This window comes from Phycodurus eques, chromosome 19, assembly GCF_024500275.1.
Source record: "Phycodurus eques isolate BA_2022a chromosome 19, UOR_Pequ_1.1, whole genome shotgun sequence".
Taxonomy (NCBI): Eukaryota; Metazoa; Chordata; class Actinopteri; order Syngnathiformes; family Syngnathidae; genus Phycodurus; species Phycodurus eques.
In genome coordinates, this window is record NC_084543.1 from 17486994 (window position 1) to 17507386 (window position 20393).

The window sequence follows — 20393 nt, forward strand, 5'->3', positions numbered from 1 at the left end:
GTTCCCATAGTTTTAAACCGATACGGCTCGCAGCAGGCAACAAAACGATATGTAGCCTAGCAAGCTAGGTGGCACAAATCTCACGGCACACCAACAAACAAAGATGTCACAAAAGTGGATACAGTGGAGTATTGGCGCGATGAAGTCAGAGCTGCAAATTGCCCCCGCATTCCCACGTACATTTCGTCCCGCCAGTAGCTATTTTCGTCTGCTGTTTTTCTCGTAAGTACTACCGTATTTTTCTGTTCTTGTTTCTCTTCCTTGTGTAGTTTGTTCTCTTAGCTTGAGTGTTTTCCTCCTGTGGCTCCCCGTCCACCGTCCTTATTTAAGTACCGCCCGCGAGATGGTTTTCACGTTGACCTTCTGCCACGTCACTTTCGGTTTATAGTCGTCTATTCACGTCAGCGTGCTCCCTTTGTTGAATAAAGTCTGTAAACATGCATCTTCTGTTGTTTTGCTGAAATCTGTAGGACAAGTTCGCAAAAGTGTGACACCTGTAAAGTTTCCAAAAGGGTACCTTCAAAAGGTAGTAGGTCAAAGTAGAGTTTTTAAGCTTCCACTGTGGTTTCTTAGTTTTAGAATTGATTTTAATTGAGAATCAGAATTGATCTGTCAGTTTCTTTTGAGTTTAGGATATAGGTAGCGATTGCAATTTTGTAGGTGTGACGAACCACAAATAGCTCTTTGATGAACTTTTTCGCCTGACCTTCTGAAGGACAAAAGTGCCAAATGTTCACATTTTTTTTCAGGGTTTATACTTTTACGAACTCCTCCTACAGCTTTCATCCGATTCGCTTCAAACTTGGTCTGTAACATTTCAAGACATGGGGCATTAAACGTTTTCAGGAGTTTTTTTAATCCGACGAACCATTAATCCGACGATGGGGGCAGGGCTTCAAACCTTTCATTCCACATTTTGCCACGAAACCAAAAATGCCTAAACTTCATAAAAGTCTCATTCGTGGTACGGTACCTAAAGCTACAAAAATCGACTCACACCTGGGACATTAAAAGTTATCAAAAGCTTTTTCTTCCGACATACTATATGACGGTGGCGGCTCTTCAACCGTAGCTTTTCTCATGTCGCCACAAAACAGGACATGGTACAAGGTGCTTTTATTGTCAGTTCGACACAGCGGTCATCGAATCAGTCCTGTGTTCTTCCATCACGGTCTGGTTTGGTGCTGCTACAAAAAAGTACAAACTCCGACTGCAACGGACAATCAAAACTGCTGAAAGGATTGTCGGTACCCCCCTACCCACCATTGAGGACTTGCACGCTGCCAGAACTAAAACAAGGGCGTGCAAAATCCTCTCGGACCCTCCGCACCCCGGTCACCGGCTCTTCCAGCTCCTTCCCTCAGGTAGGCGCTACCGATCAATGCAAACTAGAACTAGTAGACATTCCAACAGCTTCTTCCCTCTTGGGATCAACTTCTTAAACACCTAACCTATAATTCCATTACAACAAGCTGGCAAAATGTGACAACGAACTCGCCAATTATGTTTGACTCGTGCACTCACTGTAGTTGTCTCGCCATGCTGCACTATTTGCATATACTGGCCACTCATGCCAGAGTAGCATCTGCTCCATTTGCACACGGATTGAGGAGTATCTGTAACATTTGCACAACCAACATTGTCCCAGATGATCGCACTACTCGTCACTTTAAAACGCATCCGCTCCTTGAAGTCTCGGCGCCCTTTGCACAATGGTCATTGCACCGGACTATTGCAATATTAGTCATTCAAACTGCTCTAAGTGCTAGAGGACTCTGCATCTTTTTGCACAATTGTTTTTTGTCAATGTCTTTATGTCTCCAAAGTGTTCTGTAAATTGACTGTCTGTTGTACTAGAGCGGCTCCAACGACCGGAGACAAATTCCTTGTGTGTTTTGGACATACTTGGCAAATAAAGATGATTCTGATTCTGATTCAGTATGACTAACACATACAGAGGATTGAAACTACTCAAGAGCCCACGGTGCTACAAAAGACACAACAAATAATAACAATATCCAACCATACATCCATTTACTGAGCCGCTTATCCTCACAAGGGTCGCAGGAGTGCTGGAGCCTATCCCAGCTATCATCAGGCAGGAGGCGGGGTACACCCTGAACTGGTTGCCAGCCAATCGCAGGGCACACATAAACAAACAACCAATCGCACTCACATTCACACGGTCGAGCAATTTATAGTCATCAATTAACCTACCATGCATGTTTTTGGGATGTGGGAGGAAACCAGAGTGCCTCGAGAACATCCAAGCAGGCACGGGGAGAACATGCAAACTCCACACAGGCGGGCCCGGGGATTGAACCCCGGTGCTCAGAACAGTGAGGCAGACGCTCTCACCAGTCGGCTACCGTGCCGCCTAATCTTCTTTTCCTTTGGGGTGTCCCTTTAGGGGTCACCACAGCGCATCATCGTTTTCCATGGAAGCCTATCTCCTGCATCCTCCTCTCGAACACCAACTGCCATCATGTCTTCCCTCACGACATCCATCAACCTTCTCTTTGGTCTTCCTCGAGCTCTCTTGCCTGGCAGCCCCATCGTCACCCTCCTTCTACCAATATACTCACCATTTCTCCTCTGGGCGTGTCCAAACCATCAAAGTCTGCTCTATCTATCTTTGTCTCCAAAACATCGAACCTTGGCTGTCCGTCTGACGAGCTCATTTCTAATTTTATCCAACCTGGTCACTCCTAAAGCGAACCTCAACATCTTCATTTCCGCCACCTCCAGCTCTGCTTCCTGTTGTCTCTTCAGTGCCACTATCTCTAATCCGTGCATTATGGCTGGCCTCACCACTGTTTTATAACCTTTGCCCTTCATCCTAGACGAGACTCTTCTGTCACATAACACCTTCCTCCACCCGTTTCAACCTGCTTGGACCCGTTTCTTCACTTCCTGACCACACTCACCATGGCGCTGGACGGTTGACCCCAAGTATTTAAAGTCCTCGACGCTTGCTATCGCTTCTCCCTGTAGCCTCACTCTTCCCCCACCACTCATCTCATTCGTGCACATATATTCTGTTTTACTTTGGCTCATCTTCATTCCTCTGCTTTCCAGTGCATGCCTCCAGCTTTCTAACTGTTCCTCCACCTGATCCCGGCTTTCACTGCAGATCACAATGTCATCTGCAAACATGCATCTGTGGTACTCTTTCTAGGCATGAAACCATACTGTTGCTCGCAAATACTCACTTCTGTCCTGAGTCTAGCCTCCACTACTCTTTCCCATAACTTCATTGTGTGACTCATCCACTTTATTCCTCTATAGTTCCCACAGCTCTGCACATCACCCTTGTTCTTAAAAATGAACACCAGCTCACTTTTCCTCCATTCCTCAGGCCTCTTCTCACGCGCTAGAATTCTATTGAACAAGCCGGTCAAAAACTCCACAACCACCTCTCCTAGATGCTTTCAGACCTCCACAGGAATGTCATCAGGACCAACTGCCTTTCCATTTTTCATCCTCTTTAATCCTTTCTAACCTCCCCCTTACTAATCATTGCCACTTCCTGGTCCACCACACTTGCCTCTTCTACTCTCCCTTCTCTCTCATTTTCCTCATTCATCAACTCCTTGAAGTATTCTTTCCATCTATCTAGCACACTGCTGGCACCAGTCAACATATTTCCATCTCTATCCTTAATCACCCTAACCTGCTGCACATCCTTCCCATCTCTATCCCTCTGTCTGGCCAGCCTGTATCGATCCTTTTCTCCTTCTTTAGTGTCCAACCTGGCATACATGTCATCATAGGCCTCTTGTTTGGCCTTTACCACCCCCACCTTCGCCCGACATCACATCTCCATGTTTTCCTTTCACCTCTCCTCAGTCCTCTCAGTGTCCCACTTCTTCTTAGCTAACCTTTTTCCTTGTATGATTTCCTGTACTGTGAGGTTCCACCACCAAGTCTCCTTCTCTCCTTTCCTGCCAGAAGATACACCAAGTACTCTCCTGCCTGCCTCTCTGATCACCTTGGCTGCAGTGGTCCAGTCTTCTGGACCACTGCACTTGTTTGAAAATAACAAATTATTTTACCACACTATGGTAAAATAATTTAAACCCTGCCCTGAAACTTCTAGCCTTACTGCCTATCCACCTGGTCTCCTGGACACACAATATATCAACCTTTCTCCTAATCATCATGTCAACCAACTCCTGAGATTTTCCTGTCATAGTCAAGATGGCGCCTACCAGTGTGGTCGCCTCGGTTACGCGCTCTCTAGTATTGTTTTTGTTTTTGTGTTTTTCGTTCGTCTTTGGAGAAATTACACGACTCACTTACACAAAGGGAGACTTGCTAACCATCAAGGAGGCTATTCCGGACTTTCTATCACCAAATTTCGCAAATCCGCTCATTTATTTCCCCCTGAGTCACTCACCGGAGCGGCGTCGGCGGTTTTCGGTGCATGGAGGCGGAGGCGACGCGACAGGGGGAAGCGAGCCGGCATCCAGGTGAAACTCCGCAAGAGAGGATACAGATTGGCGTTCCCGTCGATCCACCTCGCGAATGTACGCTCCATACCGAACAATCATCTTCTGTTAAAGACCAGTAAAGACTTCGGACATTCCGCAGGCATGTGCTTTACGGAGACCTGGCTTTGTGAGGCCTTACCCGATGGTGCCGTCATGCTTCCGGGTTTTCACCTTCACCGAGCAGATCGTATCACGGAGTTATCGGGGAAAACAACGGGATATGCTTCTATATCAACGAAAAATGGTGTTCGGACGTCACGGAGCTCGGCACACACTCACTGCAGCCCGCATTCGGAGTCGCTGTTTTTGAACTGTAAGCCATTCTACTCGCCGCGTGAGTTCGCATGATTCATCCTTGCTCTCACTGTCGTCACGTGCTGTGTTCGTCTGTTACATTATGTCACCAACAACGAGGGTAAACTGACTTGTGTGCTTATTTTTATGATTATAGTCCACAATAACCATTCAATTTTGAAGTTGAGCCTCCTAATTTGATTTTACATCGTATAAGCTATCACCCTCTCAGTATGTTTGATTCCTTTTGGTGCATCCATTCGACAAAACCCACAGCGTCTGAGTGGTGGCCCTTATTATTCTATTATTATATCGATCAATTATCTTTTGAAGCCTGATTTTATATATTAAAAAAAAAATGTTAATTCAAATTTGGCAGGCTTGTTAACATTACTCTTCTCTGTGGTGTCAAACTTACATGACATTTTTGGGCCTGTTTAGTGCCAGTTTAAAATGCTGTTTTTAAATGGTGATTTTATTTAGTAATGAAAAAATAATATTCAAAGTTACCTGGTAAAAAACGAATGGCCCCCTAAACCTGATAACTGGTTGGGCCATCCTCAGCAGCAACAACTGAAATTAAGCATTTTCTCTACCTGGCAATGAGTCTTTCACATCTGATATTTTCATTTTCATTTCTTCATATTGTATGACATATTGAATATTGTCATATTCACTGCATTTCAATTGGATTTAAGTCTGGACTCGGACTAGGCCACTCCAAAACCTTTATTTTGTTCTTTTAAGCCACTCAGAAGCTGACTTGCTAATGTGCTTTGGATTGTTATCCTGCTGCAGAACCCAAGTGCACTTCAGCTTGAGGTCACAAACTGATGGATGAACATTGTCCTTCAGGATTCTGTGTTAAATTTATGGTTCCATCAATCACAGCAAGTTGTCCAGGACCATCCAGGACCTGAAGGAGAAAAGCAGCCCAAGACCATCCCACTACCGCCACCATGTTTGACTGTTGGTATGATGTTCTTTTTGTGAAATGCTCTGCTACATTTACACGAGAGTGTTTACGAGACACACACCTTCCAAAAAGCTGAACTTTCATCTCGTCAGTCCATATAATAGTCCCCCAAAAGTCTTGGTCATCATTCAGATGTCTTTTTTTTTTTTTTTTGCAAAAGTAAGGCCTGTTTTTATGTTCTTTTTGATCAGCAGTGGTTTTGGCCTTGGAAAGCTGCCATGGATGCCATTTTTGTCTCTTCCTGATTGTTGTGTCATGAACACTGACCCCGAGGCAAGGGAGGCCTGCAGTTCTTGAGAAGTTGTCCTAAGTTCCTCGGTGGCCTCCTGGATGAGTTATTGCTGTTCTTTTGGGGTAATCTATGTAGGCCGGCCACTTCTGCGAAGGTTCACCACTGTTCCATGTTTTCCCCATGTGAGGATAATCTTCTTCCATATGGCCCTATGGCCCTGAAATCCGGAAGCTTTAGAAATGGCTTTTGTAACCCTTTCCAGACTGGTAGATGTCAATTACATTATTTCTCAACTGTTCTGGAATTTCTTTGGATCGTGTCATTTTGTTGCAGCTTATTTAGATCTTTTGTCCTCCTTGATTTTGTTGGGACAGACTCTGTTTAAGTGATAACTTGATTGAACAGGTCTGGAGGTAATCAGGCCTTGGTGTGATCAGTGAAATATAACAAAAGATCGTGATTGCCACAATTCATGATTTAACAAGGGGGGGTGGGGGGGGGGGTATTACTTTTTGTCACACAGGGCCAGGTAACTTTGAATAGTTTTTTTTTTTCCCCTGAATGTAATCACCATTTTTAAAAAAGCATTTTACGTTCACTTGGGTATATGTCTGCTATTTATACTTATTTGATGATCTTAAAACATTAAAGCGGGGAAACTATGCAAAAATATAAGAATTTGAAAAGGGGGCCAATACTTTTTCGGGGCACAGTGAATAAAAATGGGCCAATAATAACGACACGTTCAATAAACTGCTTTCTACAATGATTCAGAGCATTTGATGTCCAGTCTTCACATTTATGAAAGCAATTCTTTACGTCTGATCCACCCGAGATGTCCGCGGAGTTCGTGTATCTCTCTGCCCACTCTGCGAGTCGGCAGTCTTGACCCAGTTTTGGTGCTTAAGTGTACCGATGTACCCCCAGCACATGTCAAATGGGACTTCTGTGCTGGTTTGGGCGTGCGTCACTACAAGCTGTATCAGTCCTATCCAATTGAAGCGGGTTATTGCACACACCTTGAAAACGGCACAAATACTGTCGTCTCGCATATAGTGACGTCATTTATGCGGAAGAGGCCTCAGCGGCCTTTGCGTGACTGGAGCATTGAACGTTAGAGGTATTCACTCATTAAATACAGACCGAGCTGATGAAAAACCTCTGGCGAGTGGTCAGAGACTCGAGGGTGGAGGGCTGGTCAAGTGAGGCTATATTGAAATCTTGCGAGCGGTTTTAAAACAGCAAACTCAGTAACGTGATGGAATACAATGTACGGTTACACACTAAATCTAAAAATAAAAATAATTTAGGATTACCTTTAAATTGGAGGCTGTGAGTGATGGACTTTCATCATAAGCTCCAAACGTGTTGGGGAGACCTAAAATAAAATCGCAACAGCATTAAGCAAAGATGCCTACGCGCATACATATAATACATGACCATATTTGCTATTCAGTATTCTTCAGAAAAGGGCAGAAGAAAAAAAAGCATGAACTTGTAAAGTATTTTTTTCTTCATCGTTTGTATTATCAATGTGTTCAAAAAATATTATGATTAATGTCCATGTTGGGAGAGGTGTATTTTCTTCTCCACACAAAGGCTTCATAATTGTCCTTTTTGTCCCCAAGTCCCATACAGGGATATTCCAAACATGTAAATATTAAGGGAAATCATCATGAATTTTTGTAAGTACTTTAAACATATTATTTAAAAGATAGTAAATGGATTGCATGGTTTATACACCTCTTTTGGTATTTTACATTTTCTGTTAAACTGAAAAACACATGCAAGTCGTGTTATTATTTCCATAACTGTCTTGTGTTGTTTTAAAACCCTCCATCCATCCATTTGCTGTACCGCTTTTCCTCACTAGGGTCGCGGGCGTGCTGGAGTCTCTCCCAGCTATCTTCGGCCGAGAGGCGGGGTACACCCTGAACTGGTTGCCAGCCAATCGCAGGGCACATACAGTATAGACAAACAACCATTCGCACTCACATTCACACCTTCGGGCAATTTAGAGTCTTCAATCTACCTATAACGCATGTTTTTGGGATCTGGGAGGAAACCGGAGTGCCCGGAGAAAACCCACCCAAGCACGGGGAGAACATGCAAACTCTACGCAGGCGAGACCGGGATTTGAATCCCGGTCCACCGTACAGCCGTTTTAAAACCATGTATTTAATTTTCCCCTTAAGCCAAAATTGACAATATGACTAATAATACGATACATACATTGGATTTTTACACACACTGTATAAACAGGAAATCAAACTCAACTTTTCCTGTTTTGTCAGTTAGGACTACCAAAATTATTTCAATTTGGTGAATGCCAGATTAATGAGAGAAGGGTTTTTAAGACATTTTTTCATTCCTTTCTTCAAAGTCAGATGCCTTACAATCTGGCGAAACCTAAATTGTTTTCTAAGCTTCTGATCGGTTTATTGACAACATTTGAGTAAATTAGACACACACCTGTGGATGTATTTGAACTAGGCACACCTGAAATACACTGCTTCTATGTGTAACATCATGGGAAAATAACATTAAAAAAATGAGCAAGATTCTGGACTTGCATAAGTCTGGTTCATCCTTGGGTGCAATTTCCAGATGCTTGAAGGTGCGACGTTCATCTGTTCAAACAATTATATGGAAGTATAAACACAAAGATAATGTCCACTCATCATACCGCTCAAGAAGGAGACGGGTTATGTGCCCCAGAGACGAACGTGCTTTGGTCTGAAATGGGCATATCAACCCAAGAACTAAAGCAAAAAAAAAAGAAAACATGGAAGATGCTGGCTGAAGCTGGTAAGACCGTGTCATTATCCAGAGTGAAACAAGTATTATACCGACATGGACCGGAAGGCCACTCTGCCAGGAAGAAGCCATTACTCCAAAAGCAACATGGAAAAAGACAGATTACAGTTTTCAAAATGCACACAGGGACAAATACATAACTTTTTGGAGACGTGGTCTGACGAAATTGAACTGTTTGGCCATAATGAGCATTGTTACGTTTGAAGGAAAAAGAGGGAAGCTTGCAAGCTTGAGAACTCCATCCTACATTTCAAAACACAAATAACGGTGAAAGAAAGAAAAGTAGGCGTACGAACAGGTAAATAGGACATCATGTGCTGCTGGGCTAAAAATGAAACTGTGAGTTTGATGCGTTGAGTTTGAATTTTCCCCCGAAATTAGTAGGCACTAATCTTGTACATTCTAGCAACGCTTGTTGTGCTGTACTCATGACCGTAGATCAGTTGGTCGGTGGGGATGGTCTTTCTCAGTTGTCTCGGGAGGCACGGAGGCAGGTTTGGTTGAAGAAAAAAGATGCACAAGACGAAAACAAAAACAGGCGGAAAAAAGGAAAATAAGTTGTTCTTCACGTGTGCTGTGGGAGACTGCGGCCGTTTCTTTTCCTGTATTTTCGTTAACCCGCGGGTAAATCAGAGAGCTCACGCTTGGCTGGAAGGCTGATCACCTGGTGGTGAACAAGCAGAGGCTGGGAAGCCAAGTCTCCCTCATAGGCTCATGTTCGCCGAACAGCATGTTCGAACAAAGAAAAGCGGAGGGATGGCAGCATGGCAGAGCCGTGTCTAGGTAATCCTCAGCATGAGGGACAGGAGCCAAGAAGCAGGACACGAGAGCGAGAAGAGGCGGGAGTCAAAGGTTACACCCAGAAGGTGTGTCTAAGAGATGGGGGAGACTGAAGGAAGACCACGCCCATCGACTTGAATTTCGGTCGACACTGTTAGCCATAAAAATGGTGTAAATATAAAATACTCCCAACTTTGTACTCTTACACATAGATCAAGCATATAGAATGATTGTTTAAACTTTCGTCTTGGCAGATCAACTGCTTATTGTTTAATCCAACATTTGTACTGTTTGGCTTCAAATCAAGACGAACAGCTCTCAGAGCCTTGGAGCTGGACCTGTAAAGCTGACGCAATGATACAGGCATGAAGGCATACATTTGGAATATTTCTGCAGAGTTCGTAAAATATCAAAACAGACATTTATCTTCAGTTAAAGAAACCTCGAATGAGTCCCCACACATTGCAATAACTCAAACACCAATAGGTGTCGTCTGCATTCAGCAAAGTTCCCAGTGGTTGAGAGAGTCCAACCTTTAGGTCATTCTGTTACTTCAAAAGAAGGAAAGGAGTCTTTGAAGACTGGAATCCAGATTTGATGGGAAGCTGCTAATTAGTTGAAGATCCGGGTGAGATACCCAGGCGTCCTTTGGTGGCAACCTCGCACCTCACACTTGGGAGAATGCAGTTTATCAAGTCGTTGTGGGGGGCTTGCAGTGACAACCGGGTCAGAGGCACTACACGTGCTTTCTCCAGATGGCATGTTTCAGCTCCTTCCACATATGTTCAATAGGATTTAAATGAGGGCTCATAGAAGGCCACTTCAGAATAGTCCAATCTTTTGCTCTTCGCCATTCTTGGGTGTTTTTAGCTATGTGTTTTGGGTCATTATCGTGTTGCAAGATCCATGACCTGTGACCGAGACCACGCTTTCTGACACTGGGCAGAACATTTCTCTCTAGAATATCTTTAAAGTCTAGAGATTTCACTGTACCCTGAGAAGATTCAAGACACCCTGTGCCAGATGCAGCAAGGCATCCCCAGAACATAACAGAGCTCCTCCATGTTTCACAGTAGGGACAGTGTTCTTTCCTTGGTATGCTTCATTTTTGCATCTGTGAACATAGAGCTGATGTGCCTTGCCAAAACGTTACAGTTTTGTTTCATCTGTCCATAGGACATTCACCCAGAAACGTGGCTTGTCAACATGCAGTTTGGGAAAATCCAGTCTCGCTTTTTTATCCTATATTTTCAACAGTGGTGTCCTCGGTCGTCTCCCACGAAGTCCACTTTGGCTCAAACAATGACAGATGGTGCTATCTGACACTGATTTACCTTGACCTTTGAGTTCACATTAATTTTTTTTGGAGGTTGCTCTGGGCTTTTATTGTCCTTTGTATTATCTGTGTGCCTCCAGTTACACTTCCAGCCCACATGGTGACACTGTTGCGCATTATGTTCAATGTTCTGCTGTCTAAGGTGGAACGTAAGAGTGTGACCACGTGTTGAGTGTAGTGTTAATGGCTGGCATAACTGCTGCTGTTTGTTTTGGGCGAATCCTCATCCATCCACAGTTGTTAGAGAGAGCATTCCTTGTCAGTATATTTTAACTATTAAAATGTGTTAGAGAGTTCTTTATGTTATTAGTTAGTCTCATTAAACAGTTTTCTCAGATACCGGAAAAAGCCCCCTCAGCTGATCCAGAACGAGATACATCCACCACCAGTTGTTAGCCAAACAGACCACCATTAGATATTAAAGACAGCTTTATTCCCCGCACTTCACAAGGAGTTCAACGACATGAAACACTGCCAAGTTCCAAACTATTTATATTGTATATGCAAGAGCGTGCCAACATATCTGACATCACCACGTTTCTAGCCAGACGTGAGCTGCTACTCTGGAGGACTCACACAGTTTAGTGATGAACCAGGTGAGTACTGGTCTTGGAAATTCACGTTTGAGAATGCAACTAAAGATCTGCAGCTAAAGGCTAGTGAAGAGCTCGACCTATAGATCAAGTGGTTGCGTAACGAGTCCTCACAATACGGTAAGCGCATCAGAGCAGTGCATATCAACAATCCTTCATATGGCCTATGTAAAATGTGGAAATGGCTGCAGCTGTATTATGGGTCTCCTGAAGCACTCATAAAGGCACTGCTCGACAGACTTGATCGTTTCCCCAAGGTTTCTAACAAGGATCAACATCTCTTGGATGAACTTGGAGACCTTCTCCTTGAGATCAATTCAGCCAAGTTTGAAGGCTTTGTTCCTGGCCTGTAATATCTTGACACACCATACGGAATACATACTACTGTGGACAAACTTCCATTCTCGTTGCAAGAAAAATGGGTGGCATACAAGTCCAAGTACAAGCAGGAAGACTTGGTGTCCTCTGTTTTCTTCTGTGTTTGCTGCCTTTACTATATTATTATTATATGCCTGACATGGGAAATGACCCGTTTCAGGCCTTCTACTCCACACTCCTTGTCTAGCCCTAAGACAACCAAGTTTATGGGAAACCATGGTAGGTGAGAACCCATCTTAGTTACCAGACAAGAAGACATCAATTCCAAACCCAAACAAGCAACCCAAACAACTGAAGACCCCCCCCTCTAAAAAATTTGCTATTGACAAAAAAATGTCATGCGCTCAGTAAATGCATAGCCATGCATCCATTTTCTACCGCTTATCCGGGTCGGGTCGCGGGGGCAGTAGCTTTAGCAGGGACGCCCAGACTTCCCTCTCCCCAGCCACTTCATCCAGCTCTTCCGGGGGGATCCCGAGGCGTTCCCATGCCAGCCGAAGGACGTAGTCTCTCCAGCGTGTCCTGGGTCGTCCCCGGGGTCTCCTCCCGGTGGGGCGTGCCTGGAACACCTCACCAGGGAGGCGTCCGGGAGGCATCCGAATCAGATGCCCCAGCCACCTCATCTGGCTCCTCTCAATGCGGAGGAGCAGCGGCTCTACTCTGAGATCCTCCCAGATGACCGAGCTTCTCACCCTATCTCTAAGGGAGAGCCCGGACACCCTGCGGAGGAAACTCATTTCGGCCGCTTGTATCCGGGATCTCGTTCTTTCGGTCACGACCCACAGCTCATGACCATAGGTGAGGGTAGGAACGAAGATCGACCGGTAAATTGAGAGCTTCGCCTTTCGGCTTAGCTCCTTCTTGACCACAACGGACCGATACAAAGTCCGCATCACTGCGGACGCTGCACCGATCCGTCTGTCGATCTCCCGTTCCATTCTGCCCTCACTCGTGAACAAGACCCCAAGATACTTGAACTCCTCCACTTGGGGCAGGATCTCATCCCCGACCCGGAGAGGGCATGCCACCCTTTTCCGACTGAGGACCATGGTCTCAGATTTGGAGGTGCTGATTCTCATCCCAGCCGCTTCACACTCGGCTGTGAACTGCTCCAGTGAGAGTTGGAGCTCACGGCTTGATGAAGCCAACAGAACCACATCATCAGCAAAAAGCACAGATGCAATACTGAGGCCACCAAACCGGACCCCTCTTCGCCTTGGCTGCGCCTAGAAATTCTGTCTATAAAAGTTATGAACAGAATCGGCGACAAAGGGCAGCCTTGGCGGAGTCCAACCCTCACCGGGAACGAGTCCGACTTACTGACGGATATGCGGACCAAACTCTGACTCCGGTCGTACAAGGACCGAACAGACCGTATCAGGGGGTTCGGTACCCCATACTCCTGAAGCACCCTCCACAGGACTCCCCGAGGGACACGGTCGAACGCCTTCTCCAAGTCCACAAAACACATGTAGACTGGTTGGGCGAACTCCCATGCACCCTCGAGGACCCTGCCGAGGGTGTAGAGCTGGTCCAATGTTCCACGGCCAGGACGAAAACCACACTGCTCCTCCTGAATCTGAGATTCGACTTCCCGACGGACCCTCCTCTCCAGCACCCCTGAATAGACCTTACCAGGGAGGCTGAGCCTTCAGAGAGAAGGCTCAGAATGCAGAGCCTTCAGAGAGAAATCTCTTGAGGAGCGTAAAACATCTGAAGCAGAATCAGATCTGTTTTCGATGTGCATCATCAAGGCATCAAGCAAAGAACTGTAAAGTTGAGATTCAAAGTACAGAATGTAGTTGTAACTTACATGTCACCAGCCTGCCCCAAGGAAAATCCAAACTCTTACAGAGACTGCAGCTGATAATGGTAGGGAGCAGGAGTCATAAAAAGCCACAGCCACTTCCACCTGTACACTTGTTTGTGGGAATGAAGTCCACAGCCATTCATGTGCCAAGATCTGCCTTGTTTCAGTTTACTCCAAAGGCAATCCCAACAAGAGAGTCAAGGCATACTGTATGTTATTTTAGATGACCAAAGCAATAAGTCATGAGTGAGATCTTCCTTCTTCAACACATTTGGTATCACAAACAACTCTTCAGCATACATGGGCAGGTGTGATGGAAGTAACTAGGAGAAGAGCCAGTAACTTTATGAAAAAAAAATCAGCAGATGGCAAAACATGTTTGAATATGCCAACACAGAGTGTGACATGCTCCCTGACAATAGAAATTAAATACCAACTCGTAAAGCAGCTCAACATCACTCACACCTTCAGAGGATGGCCACAGAAATCTCAGAACTTGATCCTCATGCTGAAATCCTAATTGGGAAGCGATGTTAGCCAAGTCCACAAAGTGCAAATGCAACAGACCTCAAAATGCTCCATTTGCAGAGGCTGGTTCTGGGATAGGTCATCGTTGCAGATTTCGGCTTAGGAGGAGCCCACAAGCCGTAAAATGTGTAAGATCTCCAAACTAACATCTTGGACAATGGTCGTCCTAGTCACTTCATTCAATGCAAAAAAAAAAAAAAAAAAAAAAAAAAAAAAAAAAAAAAAAACTATACCGAATGACTGCATGTTTTCGGAAACAACCCCGTTACCAGCTGTGCCAATACATGGGCTCAGACAAAGTCTGAAAGGAAACACAAACACAAAACACCTTCTGGAGCGACACTTCTACGTTGACGATGGTCTCGTCTCTTTTCCATCTGACGATGAAGCCATCAATGTCCTCAAGGTAGCTGAAGAAACATTAGCTTCTTCCAATCTGAGACTCCACAAGATAGCATTCAACCATGTCAAAGTCGTGATAGCGTTTCCACAGGAAGACCTGGCAAAGGGATTAAAAGATCTAGAGCTCAGAGTACCAATGTAGGGGAGTCTAGGATCGAGTTGGGATGTTGCTTCAGATGAGTTTACCTTTCAAGTTTCTACCACCAAAAACCCTTATACTCGCAGATGGGTGTTATCCACCATAAACAGTCTTTATGAGCCCCTTGGATTTGCTGCTTCAGTTAGTATCCAAGGTAGAGAGCATTGCTTCGTCAACTATCAACAGAAGCCTGTGAGTGGCATGGCCCTTCGCCTGAAACGTTTAAGGAGTGGTAAGAGTGGAGGACCTCATTAAAACATCTGTGAAATGTGAGGATTCCAAAGATGTACACAAACATCCCTAAGTGGCGCAGCAAAGAGAGAATCTGCATATTCTGTGATGCTTCTACCCAAGCCATTGCAGCCACAGCATACATCAAGGCCACAGATTCATAAAGCAAGTGTGAACTTGGGTTTGTGTTTGGTAAAGCCAAGCTTGCTCTGCAACAAGACCTAAGAATTCCCAGACTTGAAGTCTGTGCAGCTGTCCTAGCTGTAGAAATTGCAGAAATGATGATAGGAGAAATAGACACTCCCTTTTATTCTGTGAGATTCTTCACAGACAGCAAGGTGGTACTCGGTTATATCTGAAATGAATCCAGAAGGTTCTCCATCTTCGTAGGCAACAGAGTGCAGAGGATTCGACAATCATCCCTTTCTGAACAGTGGAATTAAGTTCCCACAGCCATGAACGCAGCTGATTGTGGGTCAAGGTCAATTCCAGTTACTGATTTGAAGTCCAGCAGCTGGCTGGACTTCCTGTTGAAGTAGGACAGCAGTGAAAAATAGACTGAAATATTGTTGTGCCGACTGAACACAAACACAATTGTCTTATGTTGGAGTGGATGTGTCTGGGCCCTCGACAGTCACTTCTCGTCGAACACGTGGAGGATGTGTCAACAGTAAACGATGGGTGGTAATGTTTACATGTATGAGTGTCACAGCTGTCCGCATCGAGTAGGTAGAGTCAATGGAGTCTTCAAGCTTCATTCACGCATTGCAAAGATTCCTTTCAATTCCTGGACCTGTCAAGCAGCTAAGGACTGTGGAACTAACCTTCTTGGCGCATGCAAGGAACTTAGGCTGGGACAATGTAACAACCAGGAAATCCAAGACCTTCTGACAAAAAATGGAGAGGATGAGGACCAGTTAATGTGAGAGAAAGATTTTAAAAAGGACACCGATCATGATTGGCCAATTTCCGTGGAAAACACCTGATCGGCGCTCATCTATCAATGCATTTTATTGCTGATCACAAAAACCGATCACCCATGGATCGTACTAAGAATGTGTGCAGTAGAGCTCAAGGCTGGGCAATTTATCCAAATTTGAGCGTGCTATAAGATGTTTTACACATCAGTTGGAGTTTACTGTAAAAGTAAATGCATAACACAAATAATGACCCTCATTTTATATTTAAATACAAGACAGCCTTTTAGAAATCGCCAGTTTATGCTAACACTTAATGGAAAACCCTATTGACGACCGAGCTACTACGAGCATTTGATCAGGGGAGAGATTTACCTTCACATATTGAATATTTACACACAAACGCCATAGTAACAAATATAAACAGTTAATATAACAATACTCAGTCATATATTCTTCCTAATCTGTGAAAAACTGGTTTATTTAAGTTATAACAACATTCTTCTTCTTCCCTTTTTTTTAGCTAAACGAGTAGCTCCATGCAAGCACCGCACCACACTGCCCCGAGGAGGCCAAGGTCCGCACAGCACGAACAGCAGATAGTCATTGAAGGTATAAAAAGACAAGCTTTTTTTTCCTGACAGTGACATGAGATCGGACTAAATATTTCCTGTTTTAAGTCAAAAAGGATTAAAAATATATATAAATAAAAAATGAGGACGTTTTCTAAAAACGTGCCAATGTTTTTATGACTGATTTATTGTCTTAATTTTTTTTATTTCTATTATTTTAATACATTATTTTACCTGTGACTAATTTATTTTCTAGTTGTTAAGTTATCTTTAAAGTTTAGTTTTAGTTTTTGTAGTTAAATCACTACAAAGTTGTAAAATAAATGAATCGTCCTGTTGATTAGTTGTGATTTCAATATCAATCAATATAATTGTGATGATTGTTTTTCCCCATACTCCCCCAGCCCTATTATAGTGTCCCCCTTCACACTGCGCAGGCGCGCAGTACCTGCAAAGAAAACGCAAACAAACATGTCGGATCATATTGCCAATACCACTCACCAAAAATAAATTGAAAAAAAGATAATCCATATGAAAGGTATTGGCAACGATAAGCAGATCTCACTCATTAATGATCGGTATCAGAATCGGCAGCATAAAACCCAGATCAAAATACACAGATATTTGAGGGTTTAATTCTATTTCAGGCCTGCGGTGTCGAGTCTTTACCTGCATTGGGGTAACAGATTACAAAAGCAGTGGTACTCTTTCCTATGGCCTCGATGAATGGTCTCATCTCTGTCGCCCCCAAGGCACAGTTGAGACCGATACTGAGGAACACAGGAACAAAATCAGTAGGAAACTGGAGCTCAAAAATCCTTAATACTTGGGAGGTAAACTTGTATTGTAAAGAAAATCAGAATAAATGCTGTCAAAATAATCTACACCGTGTTCCAAATTAGTCTGTATTTTTGCAGATCAAATTATGCCCCTCCTCCGTATCACTTTAACACCTCCAAGAGCTGCTGTTTGAAGGTATAGTGCCGTCCACATTCGTAGATCTTCCTTTTAAGGATTAACCACAGTGTCATGACCTATCCTTGTAATTCCTCTTTTGGAGCTTGGGTGGCACTTTGCGCCCATCTCGCTCTCTCGCTCTTCCCCTCCCTGTAATCAGCACCAGCTTGGCCGCGCAGCTGTTTTCAATCAGCCTTCATCATCTCTGCCTTCATAAAGCCTGCTAGGTCCTGGAAATCCTCGCCAGAGTATTAACGTTCCACCGTGGTACACATTCTCGTAAGGTACGCTTAATTTGCATTATTCTGACTCCCATGTTCTTCCTCGTCCTCAGTGCTCCTTCCGTGTTCCCTGCCTTGCAGCCTTCTTCCACCACCCCACCAAGCCATCCACCTGCTCACGCCACCGCCTGCCGCACGTTCCCCTTCTCGACGACCCGCCATTACGCCTCAGAGATCCAATTCCCACTTCCTTTTCAATAAATTATTCACCACAAACTTCTCAGCCTCCGCTTGCGACTGGGTCCAGTAAAAACGGATACCTTCGTATCGTGACACACAGGTTCCCAATAGGGATGAGGTCAGGGTAGTTTTCTTCCTTTTTACCCATCACAGCTAAACATCTCCAGTAGCAGATGAAGACCAAAATGACAATGGTTAACTCTGTGGTGGTGATAATGAGGACAATGTAACACACCCGTGGGCACATTTACAGGAACGCTTTTTCTACACAGGATGAAGCCCGCCGCACACCGTGCGACCTGACCCAACACAACTGAACTGTTGCACAGTATGCGGGGTTCTGCAACAAGTTTTCATGATCGGCCAACTGTCGGCCACAAGTTTTGCTACAATTTGAAATTTGAATCGCAGGTGAACAACGTAGGCGGCACGATGGAAGAAAGCATAGCTGCCTCACAGTTCTGAGGACCCGGGTTCCAATCCGACCTCGCCTGTGTGGAGTTTACATGTTCTCCGTGTGCCTGCGTGTTTTTTTTTGTGGGTACTCTGGTTTCCTCCCACATCCCAAAAACTTGCATGATAGGTTAATTGAAGACTCTAAATTGTCCGTAGGTGTGAATGTGAGCGCGAATGGTTGTTTGTGCCCTGCGATTGGCTGGCTACCAGTTCAGGGTGTACCCCGCCTCATGCCCGCAGTTACCTGGGATAGGCTCCAGCATACCCTCGACCCTAATGAGGATAAGCGGTGTTGAAAATGAATGGATGGATGAGGTGTACAACGTTGCAGCATCGCAGATGCAACAGCCAATCAAATATGCCATGTCTTATTACGTGACCATTCACAACAAAACTTACGTTTCGGGGTATAAGTAAGATCCACCCAGCCTCTGCCAAGCTGTACCATCTGGCATAAATGTAACACAGCATTTCAGAAAAAGGACATCATGCCAGCAGTCAAACATGGCGGTAGTGTGATGGTCTGGGGCTGCTTTTCTTCCTTAGGACTTGGACGACTTGTTGTGATTGATGGAACCATGAATATCTATCTATATCTATCTATCACAATCCACTAGACCCACAATGTAGCCAGTCCCCGCCCAGCCCAAAGGCAAGACGGTGTCCCCTGTTTGGTGGAAAGGAGGGCGGAGAGGGGCGCCTGACAAGGGGACAATAAGGGAGGCAACCCAGAGAGCAGCCACGGGCCTGAGAGAGGAAAGGAAGGCGGATAGGGGTGCCTGACAAGGGAACGTTAAGGGAGGCGACCCAGAGAGTAGCCACGGGCCATGAGAGAGGAGCCCCCTCACCAAGCAGCCAGACAGACCCGGCCCCAGGAACACCGCCATGGGCCGAGTGAGAAACCCCCCCCCCCCCCCCCATTACTATGACTCCCAGGGCCCCGACTGGCAGCCATTGGCCCTCCCCCTTGTATAAGTGGCCCCAGAGTGATGTGGTGGATCAAAATCTGGAGTGGCCCATGAGGATGGTGGGGAGGTCAGGGCTGCCAGGCACTGCTGCCCCGTAGCCAAACAACCCCACGCACAACCCAATGCCCCCCAGAGATAGGTTTATGTAGTGCATTAAAAGAAAGGGGATGAGTGTGTCTTGGGGAGTAGGCCGGGCGGAGGAGCAGGGCGTCTAGACCGGGAAACAGCACTGACGCACTGAAACCTGGTCCGACACCCGCATTCTCCCGACCACACACCAGCCCCCCAGAATACCCTGAATATGTGTGTGTGCCCGGATGTGACTAGTGAAAAAAATATTTAAAGTGAGTGGTGTGAGTGTGTGCTAAGTGAGTGATTAAGAGGCACGGCTCCTGCAGGTCTGGCCCATCCGGTGGGACAACCATACGGAGAGAGGGCCGCCACACCCAGCCCCGCAGTACCGATCCCGGGAGTTGTTTGAATTCAGCAAAAATGGAGGGTTTTCGAGTATTAACAGCCTTTTTAAGGTCATGCCACTGCATTATCAAGTCTGGACTTAGACTAGGCCACTCTAAAACATAATTATAGTTTTTTTTTAAAGCCATTCAGAAATTTACTTGCTGGTCTGTTTTGGATCATTATTCTGCTGCAGAACCCAAGTGGGCTTCAGCTTGAGGTCACAAGAGCAGAATTCATTGTTCCATCAATCACAGCAAGTTGTCCAGGTCGTGAAGCACGCTACCACCACCATGTTTGACTTTCTGGTGTGATTTGGATTGTTGTCCTGCTGCAAACGTGACCTCAAGCGCTCCTGCCAGTCAGATTTGGTGGTAAAGAGCAGAATTCATGGTTCCATCAATCACAACAAGTTGTCTAGGTCCTGAAGGAGGGAAGCAGCCCAAGACCATCACAATACAATACTGTATGTTTAACTGTTGGTATGATGCTTCTAATTTAACAAGAGGGGGGTTGTTAGTTTTTCCACACAGGGCCAGGTAATTTTCAATATTCATTTTCCTCAATAAATGAATTCCCCATTTAAAAACAGCATTT

The 20393-nt window shown here is 45.0% G+C and overlaps 1 protein-coding gene across 8 annotated transcripts in view; it reads right to left on the reverse strand.

Moving 5' to 3' along the window:
• Window positions 1–20393, reverse strand: part of mtr (5-methyltetrahydrofolate-homocysteine methyltransferase) — an 81252-nt gene that overhangs the window by 40030 nt on the left and 20829 nt on the right. For 7 of the 8 annotated variants that reach the window (XM_061705279.1, XM_061705280.1, XM_061705278.1 and 4 more), the window contains 2 exons: window positions 17168–17268; window positions 7312–7373 (listed from right to left, as the gene is read on the reverse strand). In XM_061705279.1, coding sequence (XP_061561263.1) covers window positions 7312–7373; window positions 17168–17268 — 163 coding nt within the window. Of the gene's footprint in view, window positions 1–7311; window positions 7374–17167; window positions 17269–20393 lie in introns of those variants that run through there. The other variant, XM_061705286.1, reaches the window with a different exon arrangement.